General features: G+C 34.0%; 1 protein-coding gene across 5 annotated transcripts in view; it reads right to left on the reverse strand.

The window, feature by feature from the left end:
• LOC124362718 (ATP-dependent 6-phosphofructokinase) overlaps window positions 1-20,902 on the reverse strand; it is a 60,958-nt gene that overhangs the window by 10,574 nt on the left and 29,482 nt on the right. For 3 of the 5 annotated variants that reach the window (XM_046817440.1, XM_046817436.1, XM_046817435.1), the window contains exons 8-12: window positions 13,420-13,610; window positions 11,369-11,456; window positions 10,104-10,118; window positions 5,535-5,555; window positions 487-633 (exon numbers count right to left, since the gene is read on the reverse strand). In XM_046817440.1, the coding sequence (XP_046673396.1) occupies window positions 487-633; window positions 5,535-5,555; window positions 10,104-10,118; window positions 11,369-11,456; window positions 13,420-13,610 (462 nt within the window). The remainder of the gene's footprint in view (window positions 1-486; window positions 634-5,534; window positions 5,556-10,103; window positions 10,119-11,368; window positions 11,457-13,419; window positions 13,611-20,902) is intronic. The other 2 variants (XM_046817438.1, XM_046817437.1) reach the window with 1 other exon arrangement.

Below are 20,902 nucleotides of genomic sequence, written 5' to 3' on the forward strand. Positions count from 1 at the left end.
ATAAAAAAACAAAAATATGGAATTTTTAACATTGCAAAACAAAAGTAAATATTTTAAAACTATAAGAAAATTAAATTATGAATCATCTGGTATTTTATACTTTTAAACAAATATTTTATAGATAAGGGCACGATTAATACGTTAAATGACACCAGAATTATAGAATTGGTCCAGTATTTTATCATTGTACAATTAATTTTTTTTAAATTTTGCCTAAAAACCTTGTGAGGCATTTTATGCAGCCACTAAAAGGTATAAATAAATAACAGTATTTATATTTAGTTGGTATTTGTAAAATCGGAGTACTAAAAAACATATCTGACTCCTTTACTGAAAAATGTGAAAACATAACACAAACTTGGATATATGCTGATTATCACAAAAATTGTAATAACAGAATGCAGTGCAGTAAATACAGAAAACAAAATCAAGGTTATTTTGACTATTCAATAATTTTAATTAGAACTATAACTAGTTACAACTTACATTTCCAGCAATCAAGCCTTCAACACCGTCATGTATTCCGTAGACTGTGTCGCCCCTGTATATGCAGTTCCTGACAAACGACCTGACCGCTGCATTCATGCCACATGCTGGGGCACCAATGTGCATTACAGCAAGGGTGTAGCCTTCCTGTGAGACAGGAAATAATGATCTATACAGTGATACAGCTGATTCTAATGATAAACTGTGTTTCTAGGCAACTCTGGCATAGCATAACAAACTCCGTATGAACAAACAGAAAAGAAACAGATGGGTTTCAATAAAGTGTTCGCTAATTTATTCTAAGATTCTAATTTTAATTATATGTGAAGGTTTACACTATGTTACCAGCGTCAGACTCTACCTAAAGATGTCACCCTTTAAAAGCTGATGTTATGATATCCATTGTATATACGATAAGTTTAGTAGTATATTTATCTATTTATGTGTGTATCTTGAGGCTATTGTGTTTAATGTTGGTGATATTCAATTACAACAAAATTAACTTTGCCAGATTACACGTTTTAACTGTTTTGAGAAAAAGCATATGTTGTTAGGAATTAGCACACACTTAAATTGTTTATGAGTTTGTTAACATTAGAGAAACGACTGATCATCAATTTAAGTTAAACTAATAAACTATTTTAATTAAGTAACTTTATTGACTAGAGATCTAATAAATAAATGGACATATACTTGTATCTCCCACATTACAATGTAATGGTAGTAATGAATACATGTATTGTGGTTTATATCAATCAGCCAAATAAAAGTTATGAGAATGAATTCTATAGCAGTATTTGTCAAAACAACTGATGTCTTAAATGTTTTGGTCCTTAATCATTCATTCATGCTTTATTCTACCTAGTAGTCACTCACTCCAGATACTAATTTTTGTATACTGCCTCAGCTTTAGTAGTGCTCAATTTTCTTGAGGTTTTATTTATGTTTTATTAATTCAGGTATAAAAATCTGTGACATTTCAGAGAGTATTTATAATTTTAGCACAAGTGATTTATTGAGTTAAAACTGTAAATAGTGTGACTACTTTTTAAATGTGTCAACATGTTGATAATTCCAAACACAAATGATATGGATATTATCTTCCTTTTATCTATCTGCCATATACATAAGGACAATTAGGATACAGAAATCGTCATAGACATTAATCACAACATAATTCTTACAACTAAATAATCACATATATATAAATGCGAAACACTACAACTTTATCATTCAATAAGATCCATGCTAACAATTAATTTTAAATTAATTCATGCCATCTATAAACAGGACATTAACTCTTTAGGTGACTGACACTATATATATATATATATATATATATATATATATATATATATATATATATAGTGTTATTTATTTTACTTGGGAATCATCACAGATTACGATTTTGGTAAACAATACATTAATATTTATTTCAGAACATAGTTTAGTTTTTCGTTTTATTCATTTTAAATTAGAAGTCTGTATAAAATTAGAAAAATGCTTATACATAATTCAACAAAATAACATTTAAGAGAGTTTGCAATTATTCTGCTACATAAAAAACAGTAATTTCAGTAGATAACCTAATATGGGCTGTCTACTATAAAGATTTGAAAAAAGACCAATTAAAAATTGTGGAAATAATGAAAATATAAAAATATACGAGGGTCTTCCAGAAAGTAAAGAACGATTGCGCATCACGGGCGGCGCAGTTCCCCCACCACCACCGCGGTAGATAGCTTGTTCGTTAGCCACACCTTCTGCCTCAGTGTGAGCTGAGTAGCGGTACCGTGAGGTCACGTTTGCGTCTCCTGTGAAAGTTTAAAATGGCGGCGTTAATTGAAAATTCCGCCAAGTGTGAACTGCGTAGTGTGATACGGTTTCTGAATGCACAGAATGTTCGACCTATTGAAATTTATAGGCAAATTAAGGCAGTTTACGGTGACAATGCGATGAACGAGTAGGTAATCAGTGAGAAAATGGTGCATTCAATTTAAGGAAGGTCGAACTAATGTGCACGACGAGGAACGAAGTGGAAGGCCGTCACTCGTTACTGACGAGTTGGCAGCGAAAGTTGATGGAAAAATTCAACAAAACCGTCGTTTCACTTTGAGTGGTCTAGTGGAATTTTTTCCACAAATTTCAAGGTCGCTTTTGCACGAAATAGTGACTGAACGTCTTGGTTATCAGAAAATGTGTGCTCGTTGGGTGCCTAAGATTCTTACTGATGTCCACAAGACTAAACGGATGGGAGCAGCTCTTGAGTTTTTGACTCAGTATGACGAAGAAGGTGATGCGTTTCTTGACCGCATCGTAACGGGTGACGAAACTTGGGTTTCCTATCGAACCCCGGAAACAAAGCTCCAGTCAATGGAATGGCATCACTCGAATTCACCAACAAAAAACAGGAAAGAAAAACCAAATTTGAACACCAGGAAATTGATGGCAACAGTTTTTTTGGGACCGAAAAGGCCTAATCCATGTGGAGTTCATGCCGAGAGGCGAAACAATCAACTCAGAGGCCTACATCGAGACCTTGCATCGGCTTCGCCGCGCTATTCAGAACAAACGACGCGGAATGCTGTCGTCGAAAGTGGTGCTGATCCACGACAATGCTCGGCCTCATTGCAGTGCACGAACCAAAGCAGAACTCAATTCTTTCAAATGGCAAATCTTCGGACACCCTCCGTATAGTCCAGATCTGGCTCCGAGTGACTATCACTTGTTTCCAAAGTTGAAAGTGTTTTTAGGCGGAAAAAACTTTTTGGGTGACGAAGACCTCAAAGAAGGAGTAAAAACGTGGCTTCATTCCTTGGCGGCAGAACAGTATAACGTCGGTATAGAAAAACTGGTGCCACGCTACAACAAGTGCCTTGACAGTTCCGGCGATTTTGTAGAAAAATAGAGTAAGTTTATAAGTATTTATAAATAAATTTTCATGCTCTTATCTTTTGTTTTTATTGACTTATAACAAAACGTTCTTTACTTTCTGGAAGACCCTCGTATATTGTGAAATAGTACTGATTGAAGATGATACATACATACAAACATACATATATATGTATGTGTATATATATAGTGGCAATAGTATAATTTAATTTCAATAAACATTGAATCACAAAAAGTACTTGCTCCGCCTGTTATATATACGGGACAAGTCCCGGCGGAGCAAGTACTTTTTGTGATTCAATGTTTATTGAAATTAAATTATACTATTGCCACTTATACAAATTTAATAAATATAAATCCATATATATAAATCCATCCTAAAATATTTCAAATATTTATAGTAAAAATGTTTTACTATGTAATTAACTGAAGATTTTTTTTTTTCCCATCTATTGTCTATTGTAAAATCAGAACAGTATTTTATTTTAATTATATCAAACAATTTTGTTATTTTTTGGTGTAACAAAGTCCATGATATTGATAAATTGCATTAACAAAAACTATTACAAATTACCTAATATGTTAAAGTTACTCCATTATGGGTTTTAGTTGAGATAAAACATTTTCGTAACAAAGTAATTGTTTGACATATTTGACAATCAAATCAGACACTTCCAAATCATTCATATAATGAAGTCACTGTATACACCATGATTGGTGTTATTTGGTTAAGAAGCCTTATTGTATTTGCTATCCGACTATAGCCAATAACCTGGATGTCCATAACTTTCTAATCCCTTTCGTCCTCCCACCATAACTTTTGAATCACTAGGCATTTCAACAATCCTCAACAATGCTTAACAACTGATGTGTCACATTTGAGGCATCTTCAGGTAAAGCTTAGGGACTACCTTGTTGATACAGCATCATGATGCTTACTGACATGCATTCTGTTACTGCTTTGCGTAACATGGCCAGCAATCTACTATATATTGCACTCTGATACATTGGATATCTTTCCTTTATCTATGAATTTTACATTTTTAGCTTAAGTTTTCAGCATACACCATGAGATTATTAGTAAGTAAATCTTATTAAACAACACATTGCATGCTTTGCACTATTCAATGAGCAATCCAATCTACTTTGCAATATAGAGCTAATGCTATGGTCAAGATTTTTAAAACAATATAAATATTCACATTCATTATTCTAAAGTCAATAGTTCATGCAAACATATAATATTATTCATAAATATGTGTATATAATTTCAATAAAGCTGTTGTGATTGTTTTGTTAATAAATCTTTATTGAGGCTGAATTAGGAAATTCATACTTATTAATATAGAGATTCTTTATTACTGCATTGATACTCTCATTTGAAACCCAACTAGCATAATTAGTATTATAAGAATGAATATACCTGTTATATAATTATTAATGTTCTTGATTTATTTTACTACCGAATTAAGATACAGAAATATAGTAGTATATAGAATTATTAGAATTACATATTCAACAAAGACGTAATTTCATATTACTGCTTTGAAATCACATTAACTTTTTACAACCAAAATTTGAGGTAATGTAAGTAAAATACTGCCCATATTAACTTTGTATTGAGTTCTTGGGACAATTTATATTTTAATGACATACGAGTTTGAATTTTAATTTAATTTGACATTAAATGATAACAAAGTTTAATATCAGCAATGATTGTTACTTTTAAACAGAAGTAATAATAATAATGTTACTTGACAATTTGAAAAACAAATAATTACTTTTAACTAAAAAGAAAACTTAGGTTAAAATCTTGGAATATTTCAATACATGTAAAACATAAAGACTGCCACAAAAAGAATGACCAATTTGGGAAACAATCCTATTTCATGTGGACATAATATTCATCTGTTAAAAACAAAAATGATTTAACACATCAACAAAATATGAAAGAAATGTAACAGTTAATAACTCCTACACATAACAAGATATATTAATACGCATTACACATCTATCTTTTCATAAAAATGTATACGATAATAAGTATTCATGTAACAAAAAATGCAATTTCATAATTTTAGGGGTAGGAATAAATATTGTAGTAGAACCTAGCTGATCCAGACGAATTTACAAACAATCATCCAACACATACTTACCATACCCCACAATGTGTCTTGCTATTAAACAGAACTGTTTGTACTGAACTAGGAAATTATGTATTTCATACAAACATATTAACATATTGACGCTTAAAAAAACAACAATTTAACCTTCTTGTAAATTTTACAAGTGGTTAAAACAAAATTTCAAATAAATATTATTAGTCTTTAAAATTTTGCTAGGTTGATATTACATTTCTTTGTTTTTTGAACTTAAAATTATTTTTAATATTTAGATATCCATAATAAAAATAACCTCAATTTTTCAAAACTTTAAAATTGGAAGAACTCAAAATTAACATTAGCTAGTAAAAGTAATATTAAGGAGGTTAACATTCACTTTTCTAATCTATTTTACACATGACAAACTATTGAATCGAATCGTTTGTATCTGTGAATTAAATTTTTTTTAAAGGAGAGGCCGATCCCCTTTTAAGCCTTATTCTGTCCGTCCTCATGGGCCACTGGCCTGTGCGAGGATCTTATAAAACAGAATAAAGGGGAGAGTCGATACAGTACGAGGTTGATTCAGGGTGTCCAGTAATGATCAAATCTAAAATTCAAGCACATTTCAAGGTTTTCAAGGCTCAAAATTATTATAAAATTCAAGGACTATAGTCGCGGTTTACTTTTGGCTCTTTATCAGTAACTAACAATTTTTACAAGCCAAAATCAAGTCACAAAATAGTGTTTACTTTCCATGTAACAATAAAGATTTCTCAAATATTTAAAGCCTAATAACAGCATTATGATATTTTAAAATAAACTGCTTAAAAGAATACATACCTTTATTTTAGACGAGATGCTTCAAAGATAGTAGGCCCTCTGTTTAAATTACTAATGTCCTTATACATTTATTAACAACATCTTATAATTTCGTTATTTAAAAATCTACAGTAAATGAGGTTTTTTTTCATAACCTATAACTTATAATTGAACTTCCTTGTGTTCAAAAACATTGAACTGTAATCGTACCTATAAAATATGTTAATTTAAAATTATTTAAACAATACTATGCTTAATGTGGCATTTAATTTAGTTTAAAATGAATATCAGTGTAATGTTACTATTAAAAAAAATAGTAAAAAAAACGTTGTAGGCCTATAAAAAATTATGATAAAAGTACCAAAGCCTAATTTAATGTTTATATTGTAACAGTTTGTTACAAATACATTTTAATATCCAAATAGGTTAACGATTTCCATTTTTTATATTTGAAGTCTGACAACAAACTCTCAAAAAAACAGGATAGTAAAGAAACAGTTTTACTTTTAAGTTAAAGAAGTTTTTACTTACACTTTCAACATCAAACCCAATACTATTCTAAACCAGTTGAGGGTTAGGTTAGTTTTAGGTGAATTAAGTTTCATAAAAACAAAATAACTGTTAAAATAAATAAAAATATATTAATATTCATTTTGTTTTGTAAAAACGGATTAAAACTCAAAAAGTCCAAAACATGGGCTATTCAAATGTTGAACCCTTTTTACAATTTATTTTTGTGTTAAAAAATAAATTTGTCACAGAAAAAAAGTTTATACTCTTTTTAGAAAAACATTTGTAAAAGTTATAAAACTTTAAAATTGAATTACTAACGATGTATTGCACCTTTACTCATTGCACAAATTAATTTAAACAAATAAGGCTATTGATAATAAGTAAAATGAAAACAACCATTAAAAAGTATACCAAGGGTATATAAACACCTAGATTACTAAAACAGTGTTGTATTAATTATATATCTCAAATAAATTTAAAATAAATCCTATATGCATCCAATTGTACACCATTAATGATCACATCATCACGTTTTTTCGATTACCTTAAATTGAAAACATTTAATATTCATCACTATGTTTCAAAGAATTGGCAACCTCTTCAACATGCGAATATTATAAACACAATAGATAGTCGCGTAGGTTATTTAGCCACTCTTCAAATTACTTTAGCATCAAGCATATATTAAATGCCATCTCTCGCCAAACGTACTACAACGCCATTTTTGGCGACTGCAACGAGAGCGAGTTACTTCCAAATTTCCTTTGTATTCTGCCATTTTCACATTGATGTGAACCATAATCGAACTGTTGCTTCAATACCTTCATTCGTGTTAAGCACGGAGTCCACTGCGACCGGCCCCGGTCCAGCCCAGCCCGGACGTTTATACTCTGTCAAAAATGCATACATACTGCCCGGCCGCAATGAGCGGGTGTCCCTTTGATTGCGTGTATTTCGACATCACAAAAAGGCCGGGACGGGCCGGCTGCAGTGAGCGGGTGCCCATTTGATTGCGTGTATTTCGACAAAAAGGCCGGGACGGTTGCAGTTGGCGGGTGTCCATTTGATTGCATGTATTTCGACTTCACAAAAAGGCCAGGCCGGGCCGCCCGCAGTTGGTGGGTGTCCATTTGATTGCGTGTATTTCGACTTCTCAAAAAGGCCGGGCCGGGCCGCACGCAATGTGCGGGTGCCCATTTGATTGCATGTATTTCGACTTCACAAGAAGGCCGGGCCGGGCCGCCCGCAATTGGTGGGTGTCTATTTGATTGCGTGTATTTCTACTTCACAAAAGGCCGGGGACGGTTGCAGTTGGCGGGTGTCCATTTGATTGCATGTATTTCGCATTCACAAAAAGGCCGGGCCGAGCCGCCCGCAGTTGGTGGGTGTCCATTTGATTGCGTGTATTTCGACTTCTCAAAAAGGCCAGGCCGGGCCGCCCGCAGTGTGCGGGTGCCCATTTGATTGCGTGTATTTCGACAAAAAGGCCGGGACGGTTGCAGTTGGCGGGTGTCCATTTGATTGCATGTATTTCGACTTCACAAAAAGGCCGGGCCGGGCCGCCCGCAGTTGGTGGGTGTCCTTTTGATTGCGTGTATTTCGACTTCACAAAAAGGCCGGGCCGTGCCGGCCGCAGTGGGCGGGTGTCCATTTGATTGCGTGTATTTCGACAAAAAAGGCCGGGACGGTTGCAGTTAGCGGGTGTCCATTTCATTGCATGTATTTCGACTTCACAAAAAGGCCGGGCCGCCCGCAGGCAGTTGGTGGGTGTCCATTTGATTGCGTGTATTTCGACTTCACAAAAAAAGGCCGGGTCGTGCCGGCCGCAGTGGGCGGGTGTCCATTTGATTGCGTGTATTTCGGACTTCACAAAAAAGGCCGAGTCGTGACGGCCGCAGTGGGCGGGTGTCCATTTGATTACGTGTATTTCGACAAAAAAGGCCGGGACGGTTTTGCAGTGGGCGCCTTGCATTAGTAACGGCAGCGGCGTTAAAAAAATGAAAAAACTCCCGATTTTCTACAAAATACAAGCATTAATTCCCGCCCTTATTCAAGGCAGGTAAAATTCAAGCATAATTCCCGCTCTTCCCGATTTTCAAGGTTGCTGGACACCCTGTGATTGTACTGATAAAAAGTGCAACGGTCACAGACAGGATTTGAACCTGCGCTATCTCTAACTCAGACCCAAAGTCCAACGACTTAGACCGCGGCACTCCCAAATCAACAAAACATCACATCAAAGATTTCATTAACATTGTCATGTACAAACAATAATTAGTGTATATTTTTTATGAATGTACTAAGTGTTTATGAATTGATTTTTTAATTTAATTTAGAATTTTTTGTCTACTTTTTAAAAACAAAAGTAATTTTAAACCAACATCTGTTTATATAATCTAATCCTATAACAGTGATTAATAAATAAAGTAACTAACAGAAATTTTAATTTCAATAAATTTAAAGTATAATAAACTTATAAATATAATATTATTTTTTTTCTTCACACTGCACAAGACATGTATTTTGAAGCATTAATTTACAATTTAGCAGAAATAAACAAACGCAACAAAAAATTTAACTCTTGAAATAATATCACAATTTAAAAACATGAACAAAATTGTTACTAGTTGCCAGGAAAAATGGCAGGCAACTAGTATACTTGAAAACTATATTCTAGGGTCCACTGATTTAAAAGAATAAATAAAAGTACACATACTTTACACATAATGAGACATTTTCCGTTTGCACTGCAATCAACCAGAGCTTTACTTGTTGAGGCTCTAGCAAGTTGGATTGCATTGTTACTGTTCATTGTATTTAGTCCACAATTGCTATGAATAGCATAAAGTACCTCCTCTCCTCACCACACAGAATGAAGAGTCAACACTGTAAAACACTGGCAGAGTACTATAACTAATAACAGTGGACACATCAAGACAGGCTTTGAATCTAAACTATTACATACCTGATAACATAATCCTAGCGGTTAATGAGTCTCTATAACAAGCTATCTTAGAATACACTCAAAAAACCCCCAGTAATAATTGTTTAGGGAAACAGTATTTTTCCGGACATATGCCATCGTTCAGTGATACAATAAATCCTGTTTCCTTCACATTCCTTCCATCGTTAAAACAAACTTCAAACAAAGAATAATTTATTATCTATAAGTAATTAACAAAATTAGTGTTCTAATTTCTAACCAACTGTTAGACTGTTATGTACATCTCTTATATAAATTTTTATTGTTCAAAATAACCTAAAGTTGAAAACTTTGAAAATGCTTACCTTAGTCAGAACATTCTACAGGGGTTAGCAAAGTAACAAACACAAACAGTTAATTTTATCAACTACTGCATAGTAAATCAACATTATTACATAAAATATGTTTTAATGTTTACACAATGTTTGCCGTATTAACCATACAGCCTAAATAAACTAGTTATAATGCTATGCTGGCGGACCTGTCCATTTACAAAGTGAATATAGCTTAAAGAATTTTATGACAATTCTTCAAATAAAAAAACAAAGATAAATTTAACAATGAATCATTAATAACACAGTAGAAAATACATATTATAAACCTTCATGAAGTGATTGCAATTTGTATTCATCAATAGTGTCCAGTGATAACATAAAAACACAAAGGTTGTTTGGAGTTCCGATTTCGTTAGGTTCATGAAGTGGAGAAATGTTTGTGAAGGTTTGTAATATGGTTCAGTAGAGTCTAACAGAAACGTGAAAAAGTTATTCTGGAGACTAAATTTACCGATTAAAGTGGTTGATATCATTGAAAGTTTTACTAACTATAGATTAAACACTTTTGTTTTAATTTTTCTAATAGCCCCCATATCTAACCAGATGTTTGGACATGTATAAATGGTATTTGTAATACCATGACTGTCACTGTAGTACCAATTTATGCTAAGCAAATAAGAAACTGATATAGTTGATATTTGTAAAAGTATTATTGAATTTTAATTTCATGATCAATTTGTTAAGGAATTTGAATAAATTTGATTGAATTTGAATATACACATTCTCTCTAAAAAATTGTGTTTAATATTGCATGTGTGCAAGTACTGCACACAGGTATATATGAACATATCTGGATCTGTCTCCTGTCCAGGATTGGGTGAGGCTCCTTATATTGATTTCAATAGTATTTTGAGAAATGTGTATCGAAAGCCATGAATACAACATTAATTTCTGTTTTAAAATTGTGAAAAAATGCGATGGAGACTCACAAAATATTAGTCAAATCTTCCTATGGGTGACTTTTTTATTACCTCATCTTAAAGAACCCGAAGGAACCACGGTTTGTGGATGTCAAGGAAGTTCAGTAACATGTAACAGCAATTATAAAAACAAGGATTTACCGAGTTTTTCAGCAATTAAACAAACATCAAACAGTACATTGTGTCTGGAGATGATCACATTTCTCATGTGTATTCTGCTTCTGTATTTTTATTATTCCACTCAACAAATCTTTGAAACATATCTTGTACATACCAAAAATATAATAAATGATGAAAGATGATTCCATGACTTACCAATCCTTTACCAGACTCATCGAAAGCTGACCTCGGAGGTTTTAATCTGGTCAGCATTTTGTAGGTCTCTAAGTTGCGTGCAAAACTCCTGTAAACAACCAATATATAAGCCCTTCTATGATGCTCAAATGTGATTTTTAAAATATCAACAGCTCTATGTATATAGTATATGTAACTGTCATATTTTACGTTTTTTATTTTTCATATAACTAGTAATTGTGTTATAAATTGCTATCTCTGCGCTATCCTGACATAAAAGTTGGTTAACACCTTCACTACAGCTCTATACTGATTGATATTTAGTACACTTAATCACTAGAGCGTACACTGCAGTTAGTGTGTTAAACAAAATATTTTATAAATACAAAATTGATTACCCACTAAGTACTTAATTATTTTGTCTACTGATAATTCACAATTAATTGTGAAAAAAAACTTGTGAAATTATTCATTAATTAATTTTTTAAACATCCGATTTGATGTAACTTAAATAGAAAATCAATCATACCATATTACAATAAAAACTACTAACTAGATTTATTTGTTAAAACTCTATCTTGAATAAAAATGTTCAAAATCATTTGTAATTTATTATTTTTAAGAATGCAAAGATAAGACAGTACAATTTAAATATCTCGTACTCTCAATGATAAAATTTATAAATAATCCATAAATATATTTATTTAAATTAAATTTCTTAAGTATAAAAAAGTATAGAGCATACATACAGATGAAGCAGTCTTAAAATTTGAAAATTTGGTACATTAATGCAGCACACAGCAAGTTAAGTCCAAATACAATTATTAAAATTTGTAGGGTATTTTTTGTGAGTTTAATATAATACTTAAAACTTCTCATAAGAAAGAAAAGAAAGAGTTTAACATTGGAATAAAACTAATATAGAAATTCTGCAACAATATAACAATTGTGTGTCCAAAAATTTTTTTGGGCTTATTTTAAGGACTTTACAGATTAAAACATATTTTTTCCGTTACAATAAATTTAATTTCTTAAAAAAGCTATAACAGTTCTAAAGAAAACCTCAAAAGTGGAAGGTTACATTCACTGAATATAACACAATCTATAGATTTGAGAATGTAACACTCAGTCAGTTTGAATAAATAAGTTCTACTAATACACAGTATTCACTTTATTACATTTATTACTTTCATATTATTAGGCTGAGCATTAGCAAAGCCTATTACTTGAAGGGCTGGAAAAGTTTCACATCTATCCAGCATGAGTCTGTCCACATGATATCTCGGAAATGAACTGATCTATAGTCTTGAAAGTTTGAATTTCTATATAAGTGAGACTGAGTTCATTGACGGTACATGTCACTCCATGAGATTTTGCTGAGAATTACCAAATATTTTTTTACATTGGTTTTATGGGTGGTCATGATGGGATGGCAATCAGAAAATTGGAGAATAAAATATTTGTAAACAAATTGAGGTCAATCATATGAGAGTTTTATTCAGACAGTAAAAATTAAAAAAATAATAGAATGGAAAGTCAATGTTAAAAGTCAGTGACAAGATTTGATTTCAGCGCAATATTGCATTGCAGTACTCTCCCTAGCTGTTTGCAACTTTTATAATTTAACACTGTCATGAAACTTAACCTAATGAACAATAATGTGAATGTATCATGTGACAAGATATCTTGAGAAATATTTTTCATTTGTAGATTTTAAATTTTTCATGAAACTTAATTTTTACAAGACAATAATGAGTTCTATGATGGGGCATGTCCATCGATAGAATTTACTTAAGCATCCTTAAAGCCTACCACTCAGTAGGCTGAGATAATTTCTCTTTAGTCAACAAGAGGATGTAACATTTCTTTTGTTTTGCAGGACACATTACAAACTAAATGAGCTATAGATTTTTTTTATAGCCATGAAGTTGTGCAAAAAACCTCAGAGAAGCCTGTTACACTATACTTGGTCTGGTGTACTACTGCCTGATAGTATATTGATTTTACACCTAGAACCAAACTATACTGATTTCAAATTCCCTGTATTAGGAACCTAATAAATACAACTGTACCTTCCTCTGAGTTGAACAGCGAGTTCCCACTTCTTATCTGCCATAGCTTGTGCCACAGCTTTAGTGCGCTCCACACACTCCATTAGAGGCAGTCTCACAGCCTGGTTACCATCAAGTGAGACAACACATGCCTCAGTGTCTGGTGTGGCTTCCATCAGGGCCATCACAGCCTCTGCTCCCATCCGGCATCCCTATATAATCATTTAGGCATATTAGATTTCAATGATGTGGCCATTGGTGCAATCCACAAACTTTTATCCATAGACACATCATTGTCTGACTGCCATCAATTGAGATCCATATCCATCAGGCAGTGGTATTTTTTCCATAGGGGTTTTGCAGCCTCTGCTCCCATCGGGCGTACCTACACAACCTTTTTACAACATTAGACAATACATGGTCTCCATTAAAAAATGGTGGTGCTTTGAATATGATTTAAATCATAACAGAATTGATTACAGTGAATGTTGTTTATTCATCATAAACATTATCTCAAACAGTTGTTTGGATAACTGATAAATTGGTATATGCTCTCCTTTAGTCACTTGGCAAATATCCAATTGATATTCAAGTTCTGTCCAAATGTTATTTATTATAACTTTTTTAACGGTTGTCATTACTTTAATAATCTTGTTTTTCAAGTCAAGTAGGTCACAAATTGTTTTGGCTATAAACTATGTGTGTAATATACCCCCACAACAAAAAGTCAAGGATTCAAAAGTGTCAGGTATGGATTCCTTGGAGCCAGGAGCATAAGTCCTCCTCAGCCCATCTATCGATGTCCAAACTTTTCACCCAAAATATATGATACAAATCCATGAAAAGGCGGAGGTGCACCATCTTATTGAAAATAACATTCCTGGATATCCATGAGAAAAGCAATAATTGATTAAATTACTGAGATACACAATTCCATTAGTTGTATTTTCTGCAAAGACGATATGCATGAATAGTATCTATTAATACATCCATTGATATGGATATAGCTTTATCTGTAAAAATTGTATAATTAAAAAAAAAATCACTTTTCATCAATCTTGTTGCATATTTCAACGGCAAAATTGAAATGTTTAACACAATCATCAGGTTTTAATTCCTACAACAGGTTATTTTATATGTATGTATTTTCAGTCTTTTATATGACCAGGATGGCCACCACTCAAACCTCTTAAAATTCCTGGTGTTTTCCCGGTTTTCCTAGTAGAAAATTTCTGATAGTCTAGTCCATTTTCAAACCAAATAAACAATTGTAATATTGTATTTAACTTTTACTTCAAATGCAACAGTGAAGGTTTATCGTCACCAGTTGTATTTACAAGAAATTCAACAAAGTAACGGTGGCCTAGCAAGTTTAGTCACTAGTAGTATATGAGAAATTCTGTGGCGATTCATCGCTACCACCTATTTTACCAGTGTAAATTCAGTTAGTTCAGTCAAGGTCTGGATGTGACCGTGATATCAAAATATAACATTCCTGGATATCCATGAGAAAAGCAATAATTGATTAAATTACTGAGATACACAATTCCATTAGTTGTATTTTCTGCAAAGACGATATGCATGAATAGTATCTATTAATACATCCATTGATATGGATATAGCTTTATCTGTAAAAATTGTATAATTAAAAAAAAAATCACTTTTCATCAATCTTGTTGCATATTTCAACGGCAAAATTGAAATGTTTAACACAATCATCAGGTTTTAATTCCTACAACAGGTTATTTTATATGTATGTATTTTCAGTCTTTTATATGACCAGGATGGCCACCACTCAAACCTCTTAAAATTCCTGGTGTTTTCCCGGTTTTCCTAGTAGAAAATTTCTGATAGTCTAGTCCATTTTCAAACCAAATAAACAATTGTAATATTGTATTTAACTTTTACTTCAAATGCAACAGTGAAGGTTTATCGTCACCAGTTGTATTTACAAGAAATTCAACAAAGTAACGGTGGCCTAGCAAGTTTAGTCACTAGTAGTATATGAGAAATTCTGTGGCGATTCATCGCTACCACCTATTTTACCAGTGTAAATTCAGTTAGTTCAGTCAAGGTCTGGATGTGACCGTGATATCAAAATATAACCCAACTTTAATTGTCCAGTGGATTGTAACGTGTTGGGGGACTTGCCGTGACACAGGGATAGAACTAACCAAGATAAACTCCATTACACTAATGAAGGCAATCTTGAATCAATCTGTGTCAGATGAGGCTCACGAACATGAGTCGAATTTCATTCATAGTTTCACAGACCACATCGCTTAAATACGATGTTTCGAGATTAATCAGATCTTGCAAGTTGTTTCTTTATTTCATAAGTTGTTAAGAGATAAATTTTTTTAGATTTTCCCAGTTTTACAGGAAGATTCCTGGCTTATTCCCGGTCCTTTAAATTCCCCGTTTTTCCAGTTGGGTGGCCACCCTGATAACACTTTGTGAATTGTTTTTGGAATACCTAGCTCTAGGCATTGTCTAGGTATGGACATCTTAAGATTTCTGAGTCCAGATTGTCTAATTAGTTCTACCAATTTGTCTGATACTCTTGGTCTACCAGTTGATTTCTACTTCACGACTAATCTAGTTTCTTTAAATTTCTTGAAATATATGTTATTCATGACGTGCATCTGTTCTGTATTCACATTAAAATGTACATTGAACTACAGTTATAGACTTCAATTTGGCCAGAATAAACACTTTGGTTTTTTTTTATCAGAAACCGTAATTAAGCACAAAATACAAAAAAATACACACTCACCCTTAAATAAATTTTAATAAAACCTGGATTACCTAAACTTTTATCTAATTTGTTATAAATGCATTGATTTTATAAACCTCTAATAACTCAATATAATATTAATATGAATATTACAATAAAAGTTTCAAAAATAAAACATATTCTTACTCTAACTATGTGTCTTAACATGCGCCTAACAAAGATCAAAAACGTTCTCATAAACTGTAGTGGCTAATCACGGTTCACAAAATGTTAATTACTGTAAGTATAAAACTGTCTTATACCCACATATTAATTCTCCAGTAGTGAAGTTGTTGATCACAGGTTTAAAATTTAGATGTTTCTATGTTATGTTAGATTTAAATTAAATCAAAACATTTTATGTTGATCTATTAGATTGAGAAATGGTTATTTTACTATTAAACGTTACAATATTAAATAATTCAAACTGTACCATAAATTCTAAAATGCTTCAAATTGGTCACATACAAAAACTTCATTATCAAATATCATTATATTAGAATGTGTCAGGAAGTACCAAAATCAATCAATCAATCAATATTTCTTTATTACATGAACATTAAGTACAGTAATATAGTCAAACATAGTATAATGTAATAGGAAAAGTCGCTTAGGTGTTTGTTGCATCCAGGAACTCCTCCAGGGTGTAGAGTGGAGTCTTGACAAGGAATTCTTGAAGTGCTTTCTTCAGTGCGTTTCCAGTTAGCAATTGGAAGTCTTCTGGCAGTTGATTTCTGAGTTTTCGTCCTATGTAGGACGGTTTTCTTTCAAAGAGGGCTGTTCGATGGCGGGGTAGAACATATCTGGAGGCATGTCGTGTGTTGTAGTCATGGAAATCGTTGTAAGTGTCAAAATTGAGTCTGTCAACATGTAGAATTGTTTCGTATACATACAAGGCTGGTACAGTTAGAATGCCTAAATTTGGATACGCTTCCCTGCAGCTTTGTCGAGATTCAAGATTGGCGAGGGATCTAATTGCCTTTTTTTGAAGGGTGAGTATCCTTTTCAGGTTTTCAGTAGAGCTGCCCCAGATGATAAGACCATATCTAATGTGGGACTCTACCAGTGCGTAATAAGCAGCTTTGACGGATCCCTGAGTACCCACTGATTTGAGCCGCCTCATAACGTATATGCCTGCGCATATTTTATTGGAAATGGTGCTCACATGATGACTCCATGAAAGTGTACTATCGATAGTCAGGCCCAGAAATTGTGTTTTATCAACTACTGATATGTCTGCAATATTTGTTGGTATTTCCTTTTTCCTACTGAAATGCACTTGCGTTGTTTTATTAGGATTTATTGCCAGATCATTCAGTGCACTGTATTTGATGGCTTGTTGGAGAGAAGTCAAGGAGTTAAGGGATAGTTCATCTGCTGTGTCATTTTTTATAAGAAGGGTAGTGTCGTCTGCATACATTATGCAGTCAGTACTGGAGCTGGCGATGAAAGTAGGGAAGTCATTAGTTAGAAGAATAAAAAGAACTGGGCCAAGTACCGATCCTTGAGGCACACCTCGTGCCAGTGGTTTTGGAGTTGATGTGTATGATCTGGTGATGGAAGATTCAGTATGCTGTACCTCCACAAGTTGTGACCTTCCTCGGAGGTAGCTGGAGAACCATTTGTTCTCTATGCCTCTTACTCCCAGATTTTCCAGCTTTTTTAAGATTAGGTCATGTCCCAGACAGTCAAAAGCCTTGCTGTAGTCAAGAAATAGGGCTGTTACGTACTTTTCGTCATCTATGCTGTCAATGATTGATTCTACTAGGCTAATAATTGCTGATATGGTTGATTTTCCTTTTTGAAATCCATGTTGGTTGACTGTGATTAGGTCATGTTGTTTAAGGTAGGCCATCAATCGCTTCAGAACAAGTTTCTCTATGATTTTTGCAAATGTAGATATTAGCGAGATGGGTCTATAGTTCTGAGGGTCTGATTTCTTCCCTTTCTTGTGTTTTGCATAGACCTTTGACACTTTAAGCCTTGAGGGGAAGTGACCGTCGGCAAAAGATTTGTTAATGATTGCTACAAGGGGTTGGGTTAATTCATTTGCACAGAACTTCACACTCTTTGAAGAAAACTCATCTATGCCACTGGACGATTTGTTTTTCAGGCTGCAAATTGTTTGATTCACCTCGGTCCAAGTTGTTGGTGTCATGCAAAATGACTGTGGTAAGGAAATGTGCAATAAGGTCGGGTTTTTTCCTGTCCACCCAGGTGCTAGGGTATGTATTTGGTTTTGAATTGTCATGCCAGCCATCTGAGTAAAGTAAGTGTTAAGGCTTTCGGCTACTTCTGTAGGATTATGTAGGGTGGTGTTGTTGATGTTAAGTTTAGGGCACTCCTGGTTGCACTGTTTCCCACGCCTCTCATTATTAATCAAACTCCATAGAGCCTTGGTCTTGTTGTCAGATTCTTCTATGTGCTTTGAGTTTGCTTGCCGATGCAGTGTTTTTAGTTTTTGGTCATATATCCTCTTACTGTTTCTCATTATTTCTTTGTCTCGAATGTCTCCTGTTGTTTCATAGGTGTTGAGGGCTTGTAGGTAGGAGGCTTTCATATCGGCAGATTCCAGGTCATAGTAATGAGATGGTTTGGTAGGGCCTCTGTTCTTGTGTTTCCTTTGTGAGCAGCAGATATCTAGGGCAGTACAAAGGGTGTCATGGAATATATTATATGCAGTTTCTGTGTCTTCAGCAGTTTCAACAGCATTCCAGTTTTTGTTGTAGAAGATGAATTTGAGATATTCAAGGTTCTTTTTCCCCATTTGTCGCTTTAGTTTTGATGTTGAGTTGGTCTCTTGATTTAGGTTAAGGCTCAATTGGGCTGTATGGTTGGAGAGGCCAGTTTGTAAAATAGTTACAGTTACCTCTGCTTCTAGAATGTTGGTGCATACGCAGTCTATCGAGGATCTCGTCTCGGCTGTTACCCGTGTCGCAGGAAGGGGAAGCCTTCTTATGTTGTGTGTGGTTAGTTCGTCTTGTAGCATCAAATTGTCAGGGTTGTTTTCTTTTAGGCTATCAATGTTTATATCCCCTAGTAATAAAAATAACTTATTGTGTGCTTGGCTGTGGTCTAGGATGTTTGATAAGAAGTTTAGGCCACTTCTTGTGTTTCCACCAGGAGGGCGATATACACCAAGGAGATATATTTGCTTTTCTTTAATTTTGATCTGTGCCATTGCTGCCTCAAAGAGGAGCTCTTCACAAAAGTGTGTAATTTCAATGGCCTCTACACTGGTTGTCAGGTTGTCCTTGCAGTATATAGCGGCACCTCCTAGCTTGTGATCTGTTCTGCTAAATTCAGTTACCAGATTGTAGCCTTGTATTTTGGTGTTTAAAATTTCACTTTGACTCAAGCCGTGTTCTGTCAGTATTAAAAGGCTAGGGGATGTTTCATTGAGCAAATGGTTTAGTCTGTCAACTTTGTTTGGTAGCCCCCTGATGTTTTGATGAAGGATTGTCAGATGTTCGTTTCATTTCGTTGTTTGTGGCCTAAAAAAAATTCTCCATTTTCTGGCGTTGGGATATTCAGTGAGCAATCAGAGACAGCGGAGGTTTCTGTAGATGTATTGCGACTTGTGGATATTAAATTTGTCAATTTAGCATATTCTGAGCTGTTATTGGGCCAGTAATTATTTATCAGCTCTCTATAGAAGTCAATGTTTTTCTTAAAGAAGGTTTCATAGTCCTCATTGATGTCTTTTATTTTTGCATGTTGGGGATGAGCCTTTTTGCCGTCTGACTGAGGATTCACAGGTTGTGTTCTATTGAGTTCCAGTGTTGGAGGGAGTGACACTTCCGCTGTGTAAATCTGTGCTTTGCTTCTTGCAACTTGCAGTGACACGCTAAACATGTTATCCCTTCTCTTTATAGTAGGATTGTTATTCTTGGTCAAAGCGGCAGTGTTTGTCAACAAGCTTACAAAGTTTTTCAGTTTTTTGGAAGGAGTTTGTCTGGCTCTCCATGTCAAACTTTCGTTCAGTTTTTTAGTCGGAGTTTGTCTGGCTCTCCCGCTTATTTGTGATGAGCTCAGTTTTTCTGTAGGAGTTTGTCTGGCTCTCCCGGTTAAGTTCTCGTTGGGATCCTTGGTACAGTGTTGTACTGGGAAGTGTGATATTATTTCCCCAGTACTTTGGTAGCTGTGAAGGTCAGATGTAGGCAGAGATAGTGGATAAAGGTGATCTTTATTCTGTAACTGGTCTAGTAGTAGCTTCATCTGTTGTTCCACTTTGTCTTGTCGGGTGCTTAACTGTCCAACTTGTATGAGGAGAGATGGAGAGCTGTTTGGTGGGGCAGAGGGAAAGTGATCAGTTTGGGTTTCCGTATCTTTACTAGTTATATCGTCTTGGCTTTTTTTATAGCCGTTATTTTGAATTTTTGTGCCAAGGTGTACTATTGTTTTCTTTAGTTGTAGTATTTCATTTGTATGTTTGCAGATAGCTTTTTCTTTTTCCTGGTCCTGTTCTTCAAAGACTGTTTGTAATTGTATCCGCAAGTCAATCTCTTTTGACAACTTTTTTTCCAGTTGTTGTATGGTATCTGTAAGGGATGCTGATCTACTCAGTAGTTTTTTATTCTCATTTTCCAGTTCCTCAATTTGTGTTTCGTATTTCATGTGGCCCAGTTGGTCGGAGTCCATTATTTGTTTAGCCAGATGGGAGTTTTTTAGAGTCAATTCATGTAGGTCTTGCTTTAATTTATAGTTTTCTGAAAGAAGTATGTTGCC

This window comes from Homalodisca vitripennis, chromosome 5 (genome assembly GCF_021130785.1).
Source record: "Homalodisca vitripennis isolate AUS2020 chromosome 5, UT_GWSS_2.1, whole genome shotgun sequence".
NCBI classification, from domain to species: domain Eukaryota; kingdom Metazoa; phylum Arthropoda; class Insecta; order Hemiptera; family Cicadellidae; genus Homalodisca; species Homalodisca vitripennis.